The sequence below is a fragment of the Natator depressus genome, chromosome 7, assembly GCF_965152275.1.
Source record: "Natator depressus isolate rNatDep1 chromosome 7, rNatDep2.hap1, whole genome shotgun sequence".
NCBI lineage: Eukaryota > Metazoa > Chordata > Testudines > Cheloniidae > Natator > Natator depressus.
In genome coordinates, this window is record NC_134240.1 from 40,419,164 (window position 1) to 40,438,174 (window position 19,011).

Sequence of the window (19,011 nt, forward strand, 5' to 3'; positions counted from 1 at the left end):
GAAATATTTTAAAATTTTGAGTACATTTAATGGTCATATAAGTAATGGATTAACAACAATGGCTGGAGCTAGGCATTGTGCAGTGTTGTGATGGAGACAACTCTGCCACTGTGTCACAATACTGTCCTTCAATACTCTTACAATTCTAGCCTTCTGCTTGCCCCAAAGAGCCAAGCAAAGAACTGTATAGAGGCTTTGTGATGTGTGCAAATGGAGACTTGAATATACTTTAGTCTGTAACATTAACAAAGTTCCACTCTGAAAAGTGATTCTGAAAGTGGCATTGTGGGGTTTTCGGTTTGTCTCTTTCACTTGGTCTACATCAAATGCGCTTCTTTTACAACTAAAATTTACTTTTTCTTAGATAACTGCCCAGGATCTGAAAGTCAAACTGGATTCTTTCCTTCTCATGCATCGCCATCAGTAATATAGGTGCCACACGTCAAATTAGACGCACACCTGCACTGAGTAACTATTAACCTTCGAGGGGTTTTTCTCAATACAATTAGCCTTCAAATTGGGTTGTACCAGAGCAGCTAATATACAGATTCTGTTTTACCAGTGGTGACACACAGGAAGAAAAGAACCACGCTCAACACTCGGAGCCCAGCGTGACTCTGCAGGGCTGTCATTTAAAAAGTGTTTTATTTGTAAATTGAGCCAGTTTTGTATGGAATTAACAAGACAAAACATGGACCTTCATGAGGCTGTTTTTACAGTCTCTTTTCAGAGCAGACTTCCATTTTACGTATTTTATACCCAAATTACAAAAGATATAGGATCAGGGCATTAATTCATTTCAGCAATTAACATTTCTTTCCCTCAATAGCTCCCCTACACCCCCTCCCCGCCAAAAAAAAAAGATTCTCTCATTAAGAAAATAATTTAAAAGAATTATTCTGAAGCAGAGTAAAGCCAAATTCACTGCTGAGTTACTCAAATTGTGAACCTGGTCCCAAAGTTTTTTAAAAATTATTTTTAAACATCATTGACTATATAATACCAGCTTGAGATGGGTTTATTATCAGATACACTGTAACCTAACTATATGCATAACCTCATTAAGAAACAATAATAAAGGGCAAGCTTTTTACTCTAAGATAGTTTTAATTTGGAATATGAAATAAAAATACACTAGATAAGGCTTGTGTTCTAAACCAAGCATATTTAAATTAGGATTTACTGTAACTGTTAATATTTAACTGTATACGGTAATCTTTTCCTAGCTCTGTTGAAATTCTAAGGTCTCAGATACTTTGCCCAGCAGTGTAAACTGACAGCCTTATTTAGGCAAAACTTATCATTATAACATTTATTTCTGAGAGTTTTCCAGGAGTTCCACAAAGAAAAAATTATAAAAGATAAAGGAAGTGAGAGCATGCAGTTTGACACAAAAACATTAAAAAAAAAAAAAAGTTTTTCAAGCCTTTCAAAACGCAGTTCAGCCTATAAAAAACATTCCAACACCTGGCACCAGCATTTTTACAATTCCAGCTGATATTTTATCAAGTTCTTTATCTACCAATGAGTAAAATTATTATTTTGTATTAGAAGTAGCCCTAAAGAGTTAATAAAAAAAAATTAGACTCTCCAATACTATGAAATATCAGAGCTGCTGTCTGCCATTTCAAAGCTTTAAACATTTTCTGGAGCTGTGGCTATAATGATAGATGGATAAAAAGATGATTTAAAAAAATAAATAAAATTGCAGAAATATGCGTTGCCATAAGTTGTACAAAATAATTTACAGAAGCCCCAAAATATAATTTACTCCAAAATAATTATTTTCTCTGAAAACATTTGCTCGATATTGATCTTGGCTCTTTGTGGCAGATAATTTAATGTAATGATGTCATAAAAAAGAATTAGAGTAATATAACTCAATTTGTATATTTATACTATAAAAAATGCTGCCAAATCACTTCCTATATTACATCATATTAATAGGGAAAAGGAAAGTGAGAACTTGAATTGAGACAATAGAATTGTAACCATTACACACATACTGTGTTAGCTACACAAATCAGCCTGTTAACCAACTGAAAGTACTATGCTTCTTGGGGCTCAGGTATGATTTAGAGAATATTCCAATCAGGGCTTTTAGCCTTTAAAGAAGAATATTTACAGAAACCGCACATTTTAAATTTACATGTTATGTAAAAATTATGGTTTAATCCATAGATGGATGGTATGACTTTCCTTAACTTAATTTATACTTTATTTAACCTCAAGAGTAAATCTACCCATTTTCATTTGTGTAGGAATTATGCTTAAAAATGAAAGAGCTAAAAAAAAGTTATTCCTCATTTTTTCCCCTCCAATACCGAATAACTGCTGCAGTGGCACAGGAGCTAGCAAACAGAGCTGTAAACAGGGGAGTTTGAGTGGGAGTTTGTCTTGTGGTGCTTGTTTTTTGCTGTGGGTGGTGGTGTTTTAGTGTGGTTTGTGTTTCCCAGATTAACAGGATTGAGGTGGGAAGGCTATGACAGATACAGAGGCAGCAGTGGGAGTGACCCATGTAGGGGAAGACACAATGAAGATGACTGGATGTGGAAGCTGTGGTATGTACATGATCCTGGAGGGAGCACCTGGTAAGAGTTTTGTCTGTATGAAGTGCCGTCTGATAGAGCTGATGGAGGAAAAGATCCGAGGTTTGGAGATGCAGGTGGAAAGTCTGGTAGAGTTTAGGAAGGGGTTTGAGCAGATTATGGGTCAAAGACATGAGATATCTGAAGGGAAAAGCTCAGACTTGCAGATGGAAGCAGGACTGGGGAATTCTGAGGGGAGACTGGGTGAGGAAAGTGGTCAGTGGAAGCATGTGACTAAAAGAACCAGGCAGAGGAAAAGACGGGCTAGTGAAGGAGAAATAGAGCTTAAGAATAGGTCTGCAGAGTTGGAAAATGAAGAAGGGGCTCAGCAGGTAGTCACTGAAGGTGGAAGGGCAAGGAAGAAGAGAAGAGCGGCTAGTCCTATAGGAAAAGGGGAAGAGTTAATGGAGATTACACCAAATATGAGCCCCAGGAGGATACAGGATGGGTTAAAGAGGATTACAAGGGAGAATAGGAATGGAAAGAACTTGCAACCAGGGGGAACAGGGGATAGACTGGAGAATAGCACCGTCACTAGGAAAAGGCAGGTCTATGTGATTGGGGACTCTTTACTGAGAAGAATAGATAGGCCTGTAACCAGAGCTGATCCAGAGAATAGGAGGGTGTGCTGTCTTCCAGGTGCTAAAATACGGGATGTAGACCTGAGGTTGAAAAGGATTCTAAAGGGAGCAGGAAAGAATCCCCTAATTATCCTTCATGTGGGAACAAATGATACGGCTAGATTCTCGCTGGAAAGTATTAAGGGAGACTATGCTAGGCTGGGGAAGACACTTAAGGAAATTGAGGCTCAGGTGACCTTTAGTGGGATTCTGCCTGTTCCTAGAGAAGGGCAACAAAGGTGTGACAAGATTATGACTATCAACAGATGGCTTAGGCAGTGGTGCTATAAGGAGGGCTTTGGGCCACTGGGAGGCATTCATGGATAGAGGACAGTTCTCTCGGGATGGACTTCATCTGAGTAGGGAAGGAAAGAGACTTCTAGGATGGAGGCTGGCACAACTGATTAAGAGAGCTTTAAACTAGGAATTTGGGGGAGATGGTTGGGAGATGTCCAGGTAATCTCCACGCCAGAATTTAGCATTGAGAGGAAAGAAAATGAAGTAAGAGTGGATACAGCCGTGGGTAGGAGGAAGGGCAGTGTAGATACAAGTCTAACAGGTTATACTGGTAGTAAAATGACCGTGCCTAATAGGGTACAGAATGTGAGTGAGGCCAAACAGCAAAAATTAAGATGTTTGTACACCAATGCGAGGAGCCTAGGTAACAAAATGGAGGAACTAGAGCTACTGGTGCAGGAAGTGAAACCAGATATTATAGGGATAACAGAAACATGGTGGAATAGTTGGACTACAGGTATTGAAGGGTATGTGCTGTTTAGGAAAGACCGAAATAAAGGTAAAGGTGGTGGAGTAGCACTGTATATCAATGATGAGATAGAATCTAAAGAAATAAGAAGCGATGAAATGGATATGACTGAGTCTGTCTGGGCAAAAATTAAATTGGGGAAGAAAACTATTAGAGCCTCCCCTGGGATAGTGCTTGGGGTGTGCTATAGACCGCCGGGATCTAATTTGGATATGGATAGAGCCCTCTTTAATGTTTTTAATGAAGTAAATACTAATGGAAACTGCGTGATCATGGGAGACTTTAACTTCCCAGATACAGACTGGAGGAAGAGTGCTAGTAATAATAACAGGGCTCAGATTTTCCTAGATGTGATAGCTGATGGATTCCTTCAGCAAGTAGTTGCTGAACCGACTAGAGGGGATGCCATTTTAGATTTGGTTTTGGTGAGTAGTGAGGACCTCATAGAAGAAATGGTTGTAGGGGATAATCTTGGCTCAAGTGATCATGAGCTAATTCAGTTCAAACTGAACTGAAGGAATAATAAAAATAAATCTTCAGCTAGGGTTTTTGATTTCGAAAGGGCTGACTTTCAAAAATTAAGGAAATTAGTTAGGGAAGTGGATTGGACTGAAGAATTTATGGATCTAAAGGTAGAGGAGGCCTGTGATTATTTTAAATCAAAGCTGCAGAAGCTATCGGAAGCCTGCATCCCAAGAAAGGGGAAAAAATTCATAGGCAGGAGTTGTAGACCAAGCTGGATGAGCAAGCATCTCAGAGAGGTGATTAAGAAAAAGCAGAAAGCATATAGGGAGTGGAAGAAGGGAGGGATCAGCAAGGAAAGCTAACCTTATTGAGGTCAGAACATGTAGGGATAAAGTGAGACAGGCTAAAAGTCAAGTAGAGTTGGACCTTGCAAAGGGTATTAAAACCAATAGTAAAAGGTTCTATAGTCATATAAATAAGAAGAAAACAAAGAAAGAAGAAGTGGGACCGCTAAACACTGAGGATGGAGTGGAGGTCAAGGATAATCTAGGCATAGCCCAATATCTAAACAAATACTTTGCCTCAGTCTTTAATAAGACTAAAGAGGATCTTAGGGATAATGGTAGCACGACAAATGGAAATGAGGATATGGAGGTAGACATTACCATATTTGAAGTAGAAGCGAAACTCAAACAGCTTAATGGGACTAAATCGGGGGGCCCAGATAATCTTCATCCAAGAATATTAAAGGAATTGGCACAAGAAATTGCAAGCCCATTAGCAAGAATTTTTAATGAATCTGTAAACTCAGGGATTGTACCGTATGATTGGAGAATTGCTAACATAGTTCCTATTTTTAAGAAAGGGAAAAAAAGTGATCCGGGTAATTATAGGCCTGTTAGTTTGACATCTGTAGTATGCAAGGTCTTGGAAAAAATTTTGAAGGAGAAGGTAGTTAAGGACATTGAAGTCAATGGTAAGTGGGACAAAATACAACATGGTTTTACAAAAGGTAGATCGTGCCAAACCAACCTGATCTCCTTCTTTGAGAAAGTAACAGATTTTTTAGACAAAGGAAACGCAGTGGATCTAATTTACCTAGATTTCAGTAAGGCATTTGATACTGTGCCACACGGGGAATTAGTTAAATTGGATAAGATGGGGATCAATAGGAAAATTGAAAGGTGGATAAGGAATTGGTTAAAGGGGAGACTACAACGGGTCCTACTGAAAGGTGAACTGTCAGGCTGGAGGGAGGTTACCAGTGGAGTTCCTCAAGGATCGGTTTTGGGACCAATCTTTTTATTACTGACCTCGGCACAAAAAGTGGGAAGTTTGCGGATGATACAAAGCTGGGAGGTATTGCCAATTTAGAGAAGGACAGGGATACAGAGGATCTGGATGACCTTGTAAACTGGAGTAATAGTAATAGGATGAAATTTAATAGTGAGAAGTGTAAGGTCATGCATTTAGGGATTTATAACAAGAATTTTAGTTATAAGCTAGGGACGCATCAATTAGAAGTAACAGAGGAGGAAAAGGACCTTGGAGTATTGGTTGATCATAGGATGACTATGAGCCGCCAGTGTGATATGGCTGTGAAAAAAGCTAATGCGGTCTTGGGATGCATCAGGAGAGGTATTTCCAGTAGGGATAAGGAGGTTTTAGTACCGTTATACAAGGCACTGGTGAGACCTCACTTGGAATACTGTGTGCAGTTCTGGTCTCCCATGTTTAAGAAGGATGAATTCAAACTGGAACAGGTACAGAGAAGGGCTACTAGGATGATCCGAGGAATGGAAAACTTGTCTTATGAAAGGAGACTCAAGGAGCTTGGCTTGTTTAGCCTAACTAAAAGAAGGTTGAGGGGAGATATGATTGCTCTCTATAAATATATCAGAGGGATAAATACCAGAGAGGGAGAGGAATTATTTAAGCTCAGTACCCATGTGGACACAAGAACAAATGGATATAAACTGGTCACTAGGAAATTTAGACTAGAAATTAGACAAAGGTTTTTAACCATCAGAGGAGTGAAGTTTTGGAATAGCCTTCCAAGGGGCAAAAGATCTATTCGGCTTTAAGATTAAACTCGATAAGTTTATGGAGGAGATGGTATGATGGGATAACATGGTTTTGGTAATTAAATATTCATGGTAAATAGGCCCAATGGCCTGTGATTGGCTATTAGATGGGGTGAGATCCGAGTTACGCAGGAAAGAATTTTCTGTAGTATCTGGCTGATGAATCTTGCCCATATGCTCAGGGTTTAGCTGATCGCCATATTTGGGATCGGGAAGGAACTTTCCTCCAGGGCAGATTGGAAGAGTCCTTGGAGGTTTTTCACCTTTCTCTGTAGCATGGGGCACGGGTCACTTGCTGGAGGATTCTCTGCTCCTTGAAGTCTTTAAACTATGATTTGAGGACTTCAATAGCACAGACATAGGTGTGAGGTTTTTTGCAGGAATGGTGGTGAAATTCTGTGGCCTGCGTTGTGCAGGAGGTCAGACTAGATGATCATAATTGTCCCTTCTGACCTAAATATCTATGAATCTATGAAACTGTACATCACACTGTTTTTCTCATTTGTTTTACTATTTCAAGCGAGTATTTTCTCTGTGATAATTTGAGCAGCTACACTGATCATTCGTTGCACTGAGATCTTTCTGCCCTGCAATAACATTGACAGAATCCAAAGACAGATGAGGTTTTAATAATGAAGTGTAACATCAACTGCTGCTAAGTGACAGCGTTCTCTCTAGTCAGCAAGATTTCACATACAGCCACATTTACACAAATTAAAACTGTGCTTTCTGTATATTCTGTTCTTATGTCTTCTGCAGTGATTTAATGATGGTAATTTTCATTCCTCTATATTAACTAACATCAATCATGCAAATTCTCTTTAGCAGGAGTTCAAACTAGCATTGGGCAGTTACAACATTTCACAAACACCTCACTTAAGAAAAGATCTTTTGGATAACCAGTATTTGTGGTTCACATGAAACAAGACCTAGTATGACCTAGGATATAAACCTGAGTCTTGGCTCAGATGATAATTCTGGAGTGACTAGGAGAACCCATCAAGTAGACAATTCTGGGGTTATGGTCTCCCCCAACAGATTCTGAAGTGCACAAATACAACCAAACACTTACCTCAATAAAATGAAAGCACTCAAAATATTTGAAGACTAGCACTTATTAACACTGAATACAGACTCAAATGGACTACTTTGAACACTAGTGCAAGCAATTCATAGATAAACTCAGTAGATGTGCTTCATGATTGTGAAAGCATAGGCTGGTGGAATTAAACTGGGTAATACTGAATCAATTGTTCAAAATGAAAAATAACAGGTAAAAAAGTGTGTCACTTGCTCGGATTCCGATCTATACAACATTCTGAAATGCCTGCTCTGATCCATACAGTTATACTCCTTTCCTCCATTCCCTTTGGCCAAAAGAAAAAAATCAAGCCATTCCTATAACAATGTGCAGTTTACTGCAGAACAGATTCCCAAAATCTGATCTGCTACTATTTAAATTATTTTTTTCCTCTAAGTAGAGACTTCTTTTTAAATTTACTCATGACATCAGTACATACCTAACATTTTCATTACTGACTGACCTTTCAATTTCAACTGAAGAGGCTCCTAGAAAACTATTCTTAGCCATTTCAGCCAATGCATGTAACTGCACTACTCATGCAAAATTTTACTACATTAAAAGTACTCTCTGTTGGTATGTATATGATGTACTTTGGATTAAACAGATTTACCACGGATTAAATATAGATTTGAGACCCCCAGATCAGATGCACGCAAGTCTGATTAACACACTAAGGCCCTGATATTGCAAACACTTACGCACTAATCTAAGGATTTAAAAAACTAAGCAGAAAACAATGAATTATCAGGCAAGATAATTAGAAAGAAATTTTGACTGTAAGCAACTAAGTTAATTCACTGGAATCCAATTAAAAGGATATATTGCTGCTGTTGAAGAGAAACAACAAAGTACATAAGCAAAAAAATCTACAGTACACTCGGGCATTAAGTAACTTACCCTGTGTTTGTGCTTCATCTAGGAACAATTTTAGCCTCCTGCTCCTGAGTCCAAACACTTTTGCTGTTTCATAGAGAAGACCTTGATATGTTAGTCCATTCTGACCAACTGGGTTTTCCATTAGAAGAGTTCCCACCACTCCTTTCAGACACTCTAAGGAAACAAATTGTGCATTATTGCTATTTGAGTGGGGAAAACTGCCTCATATTACACATTTGCATTTGTCTTGACCCATAGGACTTATTCCTTCAATTCACCTGTTTTCTCAACATCATTCCTTAATAGCATTCACTTACCCAGGTCTATAAAATCATGAGTGGTAAAGAGAAAGTAAATAAGGAAGTGTTATTTACTCCCTCTCATAATAAAAGAACAAGGGGCCACCAAATGAAATTAAAAGGTAGCAGATTTAAAACAAACGCAAGAAAGTATTTTTCACGCAATGCACCGTCAACACAAACACAAGAAAGTATTTTTTCATAAAACGCACTGTCAACCTCTGGCACTCCTTGCCAGAGGGTGTTGTGAAGGCCAATTGTATAATCGGGTTCAAAAGGGAGCTAGATCGATTCATGGAAGATAGGTCCATCAATGGCTATTAGCCAGGATGGGCAGGAATGGTATCCCTAGCCTCTGTTTGCCAGAAACTGGGATTGGGTGACAGGGCATGGATTACTTGAGGATAACCTGTCTGTTCACTCTCTTTGGGTCACCTGCCATTGGCCACTGTCAGAGGACAGGATACTGGGCTTGATGGACCTTTGGTCTGACCCAGTATGGCTGTTCTTATGTCTAAGCTAAAATATTACAACAAATATCTATCACAGATTAATCACTGGAAAGTTGTCTTTTTGAGCTATAGATCCATAAGCACTGAACTCTGTGAGCACATCAACAAATGAAAGGAAATCACTAGGTCCCCTACAATGGGCAGGCCACAGTAGCTGAAGAGGGGTTATGGAAAACAAATATTTCAGTAAGACACAGGTGATCTTTCACAGAAGTACAGATCATAAATGCTCAAGGAAAAACACCAAATATATTGCTGATTATGGTCCTATTTTCAGCCCAGGGTCAGCCCACACTGATTTCCAGTGACTTCCAAAGTATCCATGCAGGAATAAGGGCAGTTATTTGCACGGAATCCAGGCCTAAAACAAAGCCTTCACTGGAAAGGCAAATAAGTCTTTTGGAAGCAAAGTAATGAGGGAGGGGAGGCAAAGTAATAAGCATACAATGGGATTAATGAACAAGAAACCAAATTACACATGCGTATTGATCTCTAGATTGATGATGATATAATTCCCCTAGTTTTTAAATCTGCGTATAAGCAGTGGTTTTGACTCCTGCATCATGCACTCAGTAACAGTCCCATTACAAGAGAAGCTGGCCTTTTCAAGTCAATTTTAGGCTTGTAGCCTTTTAGAACAAGTTTTGCATATGCAAATGAATAGTTAGAAATAGAAGAAACTATTCTGAAACTCATATTTAAATGCCAATAAGACCATCATCCCCCTCTCTCAGCTCATCTTTCTCTCTTTTTCAAAAGAAGTGAGGAAAAACTAAAACTCATCTTCCACTTTGTACATTAGAAAGTTTCTTTTATATGGGATACTGTAAGTAGAACACACCAACTACCAGTCCAAACATGTATAGATCTCAAGTGAATAGTGTTGACAAAAACTTAAGTTACAACAGATAAAACCAGTAACTGAAATGAGAAATATCCTACATACAGTACCTTGTGGTTTTGCATTCACTAGCTGTAAGTTGATATACTGGCAAAGGAGGGTATCATGGGTATTGATCAAAGCAGGGGCTGACCCTGATGTCACATGAAGAGTCTTTCCACTGAGACTCAGTAAGTCAGTGTTGCTCAACAGTTCTGGAAAGAAAAATGAGACCAGTCAGGCCATTACAGGCTAATTAACATCTAGCTCTCATCTGATTAACTGACAGAGTATTTCTAACTACTGTTTCCATTAAAGAAATGCTTTCCTTTTCAGATTTCCTTTCTCAAGAGATATGTTTTTCAGAATGAAGAAATATAAGTGAACTTGTACAGTGAGTTAGAGATACTTTGTTTTATGATACAAAGTATCTCATCTGCTATGGAAATTAACATGTTAGGCATAATGGGCTCAGAATGCATAACAGCACTATCGTGCAAAAAACTTCGAAGATTGTATAAGAGGCTAGGAAGTTAAGATGATGTCACTTAGAAGTACAGCCCTAGTACAGGAAAGCCAGGACACACACGTACTCGGTAGTCAACTTCTAGAATCAAAACTATATATACAATAAATAAATATTTTGCTTCATAGTTTATAGTAAGCCAACAATGATTCCTTTGTATCAGCCGTTTCCAAACCATCAAATTAAAACTTTGAAGTCTTTGCTTCTATCTCAATTTTGTTAGCTGAAGCATCGTAGAACATGTTTTAGACAATGATTTATTAAAGATATTTTTCTGACGCTTCAGATGCCAATTAATGCAAAGGCAGTGGCTAATAAAATGATTTGATTGTGTGTGAAGCCCTTGGCGTTTGCATGTAAAATACCCAAAACAGAGTCAAAGAGCAACAACTAAAATGTTTACTTTCTCATGCCCCCTTTTTGATAAGCAGTGGCCTGGAGTGATGGAGCTGGCACCTCTCAGAGAGAGGTGACTCACTTGTCACTCAAGCTTTTAACCAGCAGAGCTTGACTACATGGAGACTCAGTGTAGCTAAGTCAGGCTGTGATTCAACAGTACACTAGCATGCCAAGCATTGTTTCCATGTAGACAAGCCCATAAATGTATCTATATAATAAGAGTCCAGGAATGTCACTCGGAAGCCTAAAATGTCTATTGTGTCAGTGTGAAGTGATGGAAGCAGCTACAAACATGGCTGAGAACTCTTTTTGTGCAGAATATCACTAGGTTGAATTATCACCGCGTTTTCTGGTCTGCTACCCTCCAATTTTTTAGTTCTCAGCCATTTTGACTTAACGAATTACACTCATGCAGTGTACAGCTACTGTAAGACAAGAATCTATGACAGGCCAAGAGTCCTAAACTATTATGATATCAGAGATAACTCAACCAGTCACCACCCTCACTCTACAGCTAAGTTGCATGCAACAGTTTCATGAGCTGTATGACAAAGTTGTGCACAAACAGTGGATTACTTGGCCCAACTGTCACACCCATGCACCCTAAAGCCACTCACATAAATCAACACAAACCTCCGAGACATAAATCCAACACAACCACCCACACATGAACACAACAATGACCCTAAACATCACTCTGAAGCCCAGAATGTCTGCTGAATCAGTGTGAAGTGATGGAAACAGCCACAACAGCAGTTGTCAACCAGGGGTCTGGGGCCACCTGGGGGGCCACCAAAATAAACCAGAGAGCAGGGCCAGCGTTAGACTCACTGGGGCCCAGGGAAGAAAGCTGAATCCCAAGCCCTGCTCCTTGGGGCTGAAGCTGAAGCCTGAGCAACCTAGCCTCATGGGGCCCCCTGTGGCATGGGGCCCTGGGCAGTTGCTCCTCTTGCTACCCCCTAACGCCAGCCCTGGCTTTTAAATCTAGTGAAAAACAGTTGTTGCACAGGTGGGCCATGGAATTTTTATTGCATGGGGGGGGGGGAGGGGCTCAGAAAAAACAGGTTGAAAAAACAAGCACGGTTGTGAGCTCTTTTTGCTTAGAACATCACCAGGTTCAATCATCACTGGGATTCATGGCCTGTTACTATCCAATTATTTAAAGTTCTCAGCTATTTTTGGCTTTAAAAATACCACATATAACTTTACAAATTACACCCATGAGACAGCATGGGCTTTCAGCTACTCACAGTAAATATCTAACCTTGTGGGTATAACACTAGGAACAAAAAAGTATTTTCCCATCTAAGCCACTAACTGAAAAACCAAAGATTTTAAGATACTAAAACATCCTGACACCATCTTTGTTGTAGTAAAATGAGACCATAGGAGGGATAAATAATTTAGAACACTATGTCAATGGACTTCACTAAAGCTGATATGGCTAAGTTTTCCCTTCAAAATGCTGAATCAGACAATGACAAAGCTTACCAATGACCCTCATCACTTGGGGAGCTATAGTCCTCTCTGTTAATATGTTCTGACAAGTGTATTGCTTCTGTCTGTTCATTTCATTTTAATGTGAAACTAATGGTATGGAACATCTTACTCCAAAGATCAGGGGGAGTATTTGATGCAACAGCAAGTATTTATGGAAACAAAATATTCCACAAGATCCTTACGCAATAAAGAAATGCACAAAATTCCCTGCTTTCTCATGAAGCCAACAGTTTTCAGGAATAAAGGGCCGGGTTAAAGCTAAACTTAAATTTTATGTTAGCATTTTCCAGCAAACAGAATGCTGAAGGGGATGTGTTTACATGTGTATGTGTCTGCTGTCTCCAGAGGGTTAACACTTACTTTGCAAACAAAGCAGAAAAAAAAAAATCAAGTCACTAATGCACAATACTTAGTGAGAAGAATTTATAACGTAGAGAGATGTAGCGGCAGTTATTTTTAAGCTGCATGAAGCTAGAGCAGCTGTGCCTAGCACTGCCATGCACTAAACCCATGATTACTATGTATTAATTATACAGCACCTTAAATGTGCAAGGTGTTTTACAGAACAAGTAAGAGACATGGTCCAAGGAGCTCACAGTAATACTGGATCACTGGAATAATCCAGGTAGGAGGTGGACAAGCATGAGTGACAGGAATTGTGATTTATCTTTCAAGTAACTCTAGTATTTTGCATCACAGAGCCGTTGCCATGTCAACACAAAGACAACTCTCCATCTGCAATATTGTCACCATTTACTTAAAAAAAAAAAGTCTTTCAGAGTAGACGGAAAGCAATATTTTCACATACTTGATATAAAAAGTGTGAAAAATCACAAACCATCATTGTACATCAATATTAAAGCTTTTAAAAAAACCTTCAGTTCAGCCTGGAGCTGAGGTTTGTAGTTGGAAAGCACAGCCACTCAACTGGGATGGCAGTAAGATGGACTTCCCAAAACCCTAGTCCTTCTCAATCTAGGCCAAACCACCTCCCAAGGGGAAAAAAATTTAGCTTATCCACAACTGCACAATGTGTACATTTAATCTTAACTGTTTAAAAAAATACTTTTCATTTTAAATGGTTTACAGCTTTATTTATTTTCTGCTGAGACCCTTTGTCCTGGACGCCACAGGAAGAAAGACTAGACATCAGGAATGTGATTTAAATAGGCCACAGCTTCATTAAGGAACACATCTGAGAATTATCCAGCAATAACTTATCCAGTTCAGGTCATTCTTTCTTTGTAAGAAAGTTGCTCAGAAGCAAGTTGAAGGCTGCTGTTAGCCCTCACCCAACTCGGTCCCAGCAATGTCCTGAGGCCCCACCACCCTCGCCTCAGACAAGGGTTAAGGATCTGGAGAAGAGAGGGCTGTGTCCTCGCTGTACCAGACATAAGGTGCTCCAACCCCATTCCCCACCTTCTTTAGGAGATACCAGACCCGCCACTGAACAATCACCTTAACTGGACTACTGTCAAGTAGCAATAAATTGAATTTTACAGTGTAACCTACCCACCAAGGTTGGAAGACTGAGAGGAAGACTAGAAAACCCACCCTATCCAGACCAATCTGGCAGTGAGGGAAAAATTCCTTCCTACCTCCAAAAAGGCAGTTAGCACGATGCCCAGAGCAATGCCCCAAAACACAGCCCTTCCTTAATACCGTGGAGAGATGGGGAGAGGGTATCTTCCCTGAGCAGAATGGTACCCTTGGACAAGGGGAAGGGCTTATAAATCCTCCCCTTGGGAGCAAATAGAATGCTGCACCCTTCTGTCCAACCAATCAGCTACTTTGGTTCTACCGACTACTTATCTCTACAACTTCACACCAGACTACTTTGATTTTGTTCTCCTCATTCCAAATACAATACATTGTTGCTATTTGGAAAATTATTTTAAGGAAAGGTTTTCTTCCACAGCCAACTTTATTTTAAATGATCTTGTTAAGCAATCCTGAAAAGCAGAGTACTCTTTTCATATGGTAGAAATATTCCACTTGGTTCTGTGCAACCAACCACTTTAAGCGTCCTGGCTATTAACAAGCTGAATAAGGCAAATGGAGTGTGTCAGATAGAGAGACTCAGTGAGGGTACCCCAAAAGACTTCTACTAAAGACATGAAGAGAAAAAATATTTTTTCAGGGAGTGAGAAACAGGAAAGCAAAAATGTAAGAAAAAAAATGGTGGGGACACAGATCTAAGGCAAGTTACTGGTCCAGTGATGTAATGTATGGCCACAAACTTCTGCTCCTAATAGCCCTGTAGGAATTTTAGGGCAACTGTTCATAGTTTCCATTCACGATGATCAAATTATTACCTCCATCTCCCCCCCTTCCCTTTAATATTAGCTATTCTTCAGGATTAAGTAATTTTAAAGATAAAAAATAAATTTTTCATAACCATTGACCTCTGTCAATTTTGCAAACACTGTCTTCAGGTCTCCTTTATCCAATCCTGTTGAACCTTGAATTGTCTAATTTGCAGAATCCATATTAACTTTAAATGCTTCAGTTTTTAAAACTCTAGAGCAATACTACTCACGGTGACATGTCTGTAAAGAACTCACTAATATACTATAAAAATAAATTTCCAATTCTTGCTAATCAAAGTTTTTACTTTGATGCAGCTAATTCTTTTCTCTTTTTTGATTTATTCACTGAGTGGTTTGGTTACTTAGGGTCTTTACACTACCAGCCAATCAATTGTCCCTTAATTCTAATACAACAGAATACAAAATGTAATCTTATCATAAAACAGAATCTTGATCTCAAAGACAAGAAAATAAAGCCAGCTTGTTTGCTAACATCTCATGGTCACGAATTGCAACATTTTTCAGTGTTTAGTTTCTGTTGTATCAGCCACTCTATCTCCGTTATGCTTGCTAAATTATGTGTGCTCTGTACATAACCCATAAAATGCACTTTACATTTTCATTTGTTTACAGAGTCTGAGCACAAATTCAATCCTATAAAAATGTTTTCAAAATAAACTGTTCTCTAACAGAAGAAGCCTGGAGATCTTCAAACTGCTCTGCTGTAAAATACAAAAGTATGGCAACAGCAAAGAATTTGACTAAAAAGGAAAATCAGTTTGTACTCAATTTAAGTTTAACTCCAACTATTAGTGTATTTGCAAAATCACGCAACTATATTTCATGGCAGCTTGCCAACTCATGGTACAGTACTAAACTGATGAAAATGCTTTCTGAAATGGATGAAATTTCATCCTAATGAGAACTGAAAAAGAAATACAAATTGGAAATGGATTGCATAACAAAAGTGATGAACACCATTTAGCAAGAACTTTTAAAACCATTTAGATAGTTTATAACTGTAAACTATCTACAAACATGTTCTCATATGCTTAGTAAAAATCAGCCCTAGAATACTGGGCATACTTCCCAGGAGCTCTTTTTTAGAAACTTCATATACACAATCTGAGAAAATGATACATTAAAGGATACAAGCTGCCAGTGACATTCTTTGAAAAATCAACTGAATTGCTACTGTATGCACTTTCTCAGCTTTCATCCGCAAACACCACTTACCTGATTTTCCATTGAAAACTGACAGCTCTGAATCTTTAAGGCCAAAAATGCAGGACACAACATCCACAAGTTTGGTATAGTTTAATTTATTATCTCCTTTTGGATTTTCCAGCAGCAACACACCATCTAAAAATAAAAACAAAAATGAAGAATTAAAATGAATTTTATTTAAGAAATGAATTTATATGTTGCAATGATGAACTACTTAGAATTGGTTTGCTATATTATGTAAAATCAATACTGATTATAGTGAATGAAAAAATGTGTCTCACATTTCTTTATCCCAGGAATATGAACTATGGGTCTCCTCTTTTCTTAAATTAAGCCCATTATAAGAGAAAAAAACTCTGTTTCTGGATCGGTTTAGTAAAAAGAAATCTAATCTCCACTGAAGAATTTGTGTGGGCGTCTCTCAGTAGCTTTAATCAGCAATAATCCTATACACTTTGACAGAAAAATGAATTTAAATCTAAAAGGAAGCAAATATTTATGCATGATGCCATCTTAGTAACAAAATAACAGTACAGAGACATACTTATTTGTATGTGACGTAGACAATTTGGGTATTTCTTGAAAAGTGTAAATACAAATAATGTGCTCCTTTGCTACACCAAAATCCTGTGTGCAAATGTTTTATATTGTATTGGATAAATCAATATACAACTCAAAAATATACACTGAATGTATATTCGCAGAAAGAAAAGGAGTACTAGTGGCACCTTAGAGACTAACCAATTTATTTGAGCATAAGCTTTCGTGAGCTACAGCTCACTTCATTGGATGCATTCAGTGGAAAATACAGTGAGGAGATTTATATACACACAGAACATGAAAAAATGGGTGTTATCATACACACTGTAAGGAGAGTGATCACTTAAGATGAGCTATTACCAGCACGAGAGCGGGGGGAGAAAACCTTTTGTAGTGATAATCAAGGTGGGCCATTTCCAGCAGTTAACAGGAATGTCCGAGGAGCAGTGGGGGGGGAATAAACATGGAGAAATAGTTTTACTTTGTGTAATGACCCATCCACTCCAAGTCTCTATTCAAGCCTAAGTTAATTGTATCCAGTTTGCAAATTAATTCCAATTTAGCAGTCTCTCGTTGGAGTCTGTTTTTGCAGTCTTTTTGTTGTAATATTGCGACATTTAGGTCTGAGATCGAGTGACCAGAGAGATTGAAGTGCTCTACGACTGGTTTATGCATGTTATAATTCTTGACATCTGATTTGTGTCCATTTATTCTTTTACCTAGAGACTGTCCAGTTTGACCAATGTACATGGCAGAGGGGCATTGCTGGCACATGATGGCATATATCACATTAGTAGATGTGCAGGTGAACGAGCCTCTGATAGTGTGGCTGATGTGATTAGGCCCTGTGATGGTGTCCCCTGAATAGATACGTGGACACAGTTGGCAACGGGCTTTGTTGCAAGGATAGATTCCTGGGTTAATGGTTCTGTTGTGTGGTGTGTGGTTGCTGGTGAGTATTTGCTTCAGGTTGGGGGGCTGTCTGTAGGCAAGGACTGGCCTAAATGCAATACACACTCATTAAAATCTAGCACATGCAGGAGATTGGTTTGCATATTAATCTACCAGGGAGATGTACATACATGCAAATTAAATTAAGAGACTATAATGAAATCAAATCAATTATTTATGTATATATTACATGATGGCACGGTGCAGTATATTTGAAATTAAGTGAAAGTAACTCATGTGCCAAATGTAGGAGTGGTTTACAATTAACTGGCAGCTTGATCACTCTTAAGCACATACTGGGTAAAGTCCAAAATAGTGATGCTCTATAGACATGCAGTATTTTGCCCTGTAGACAGACACTATTTTATGCTACAGATTTCTATTAAGGAAGTGTCAACATGAATACAGTTAAATTGGTGTTCCACCACAAATTTAGCATTCAAGTTCAATTAAAACACAAAAGACCCTCTCAGAGGCACCTTTAAAAAGAGAATTTAAGCTATTATCATTTTGATATTCATAATAAACATATCACCTCAAAATACTGCCATCATTTCAAAAACAAAACAGTGCAATACCCAAACCCAATTATTTTCAGTATCTTATGGGAGCTGCAATATCCCAGCTGGCATTTTGGGTTTGCTCCTCTCAGGGTGAATCCCTGTGTCCCTTGGAGACTGACATCATATTTGAACACAGAAAAATCTTACACACTGTAAAGAATGGAAGTCTTCAAAAACAATGTTTAATCTTGTACTGGATTTATTAGTGTACTTCCCTATCATGCATCAGTCAAGTGAATACCACAGCTTAGGTTCTGGTAGGCTGAAGGAACATATATTTCACTGCTATGTGTCATATCAGTGAAATAAACAAAATCTGAGCACTAGAACTCGACAAGATAGTTGTGAATGCATTATTTCCAGGGCTATCCATTAATCACAATTAACTCAAGCAATTAACTCAAAACAAATTAACTTGGTTAAAAAAATTAATTGTGATTAATTGCAGTTTTAATCACATTGTTAATAACAGAATACCAATTGAAATTTATCAAATTTTAGATTTTTTTCTACATTTTAAAATATATTGATTTCAATTACAACACAGAATACAAAGTGTACAGTGCTCTCTTTATATTATTTTATCACAAATATCTGCACTGTAAAAAAGAATAAAAATAGTATTTTTCAATTCACCTCATATAAGTACTGTAGTGCAATCTCTTTATTGTGAAAGTGCAATTTACAAATGTACAATTATTTTTTTCATAACTGCACTAAAAAAAACCAATGTAAAACTTCAGCTCCTGCAAGTACATTCAGTCCTACTTCTTGTTCAGCCATTCACTAAAACAAACAAGTTTGTTTACATTTATGGGAGAT

At 38.3% G+C, this 19,011-nt stretch overlaps 1 protein-coding gene across 3 annotated transcripts in view; it reads right to left on the reverse strand.

Annotated features, from left to right (window-relative positions):
- Nucleotides 1-19,011, reverse strand: part of IARS1 (isoleucyl-tRNA synthetase 1) — a 225,591-nt gene that overhangs the window by 5,046 nt on the left and 201,534 nt on the right. For all 3 annotated transcript variants that reach the window (XM_074958200.1, XM_074958198.1, XM_074958201.1), the window contains exons 33-35: nucleotides 16,145-16,270; nucleotides 10,246-10,389; nucleotides 8,505-8,657 (exon numbers count right to left, since the gene is read on the reverse strand). In XM_074958200.1, coding sequence (XP_074814301.1) covers nucleotides 8,505-8,657; nucleotides 10,246-10,389; nucleotides 16,145-16,270 — 423 coding nt within the window. The remainder of the gene's footprint in view (nucleotides 1-8,504; nucleotides 8,658-10,245; nucleotides 10,390-16,144; nucleotides 16,271-19,011) is intronic.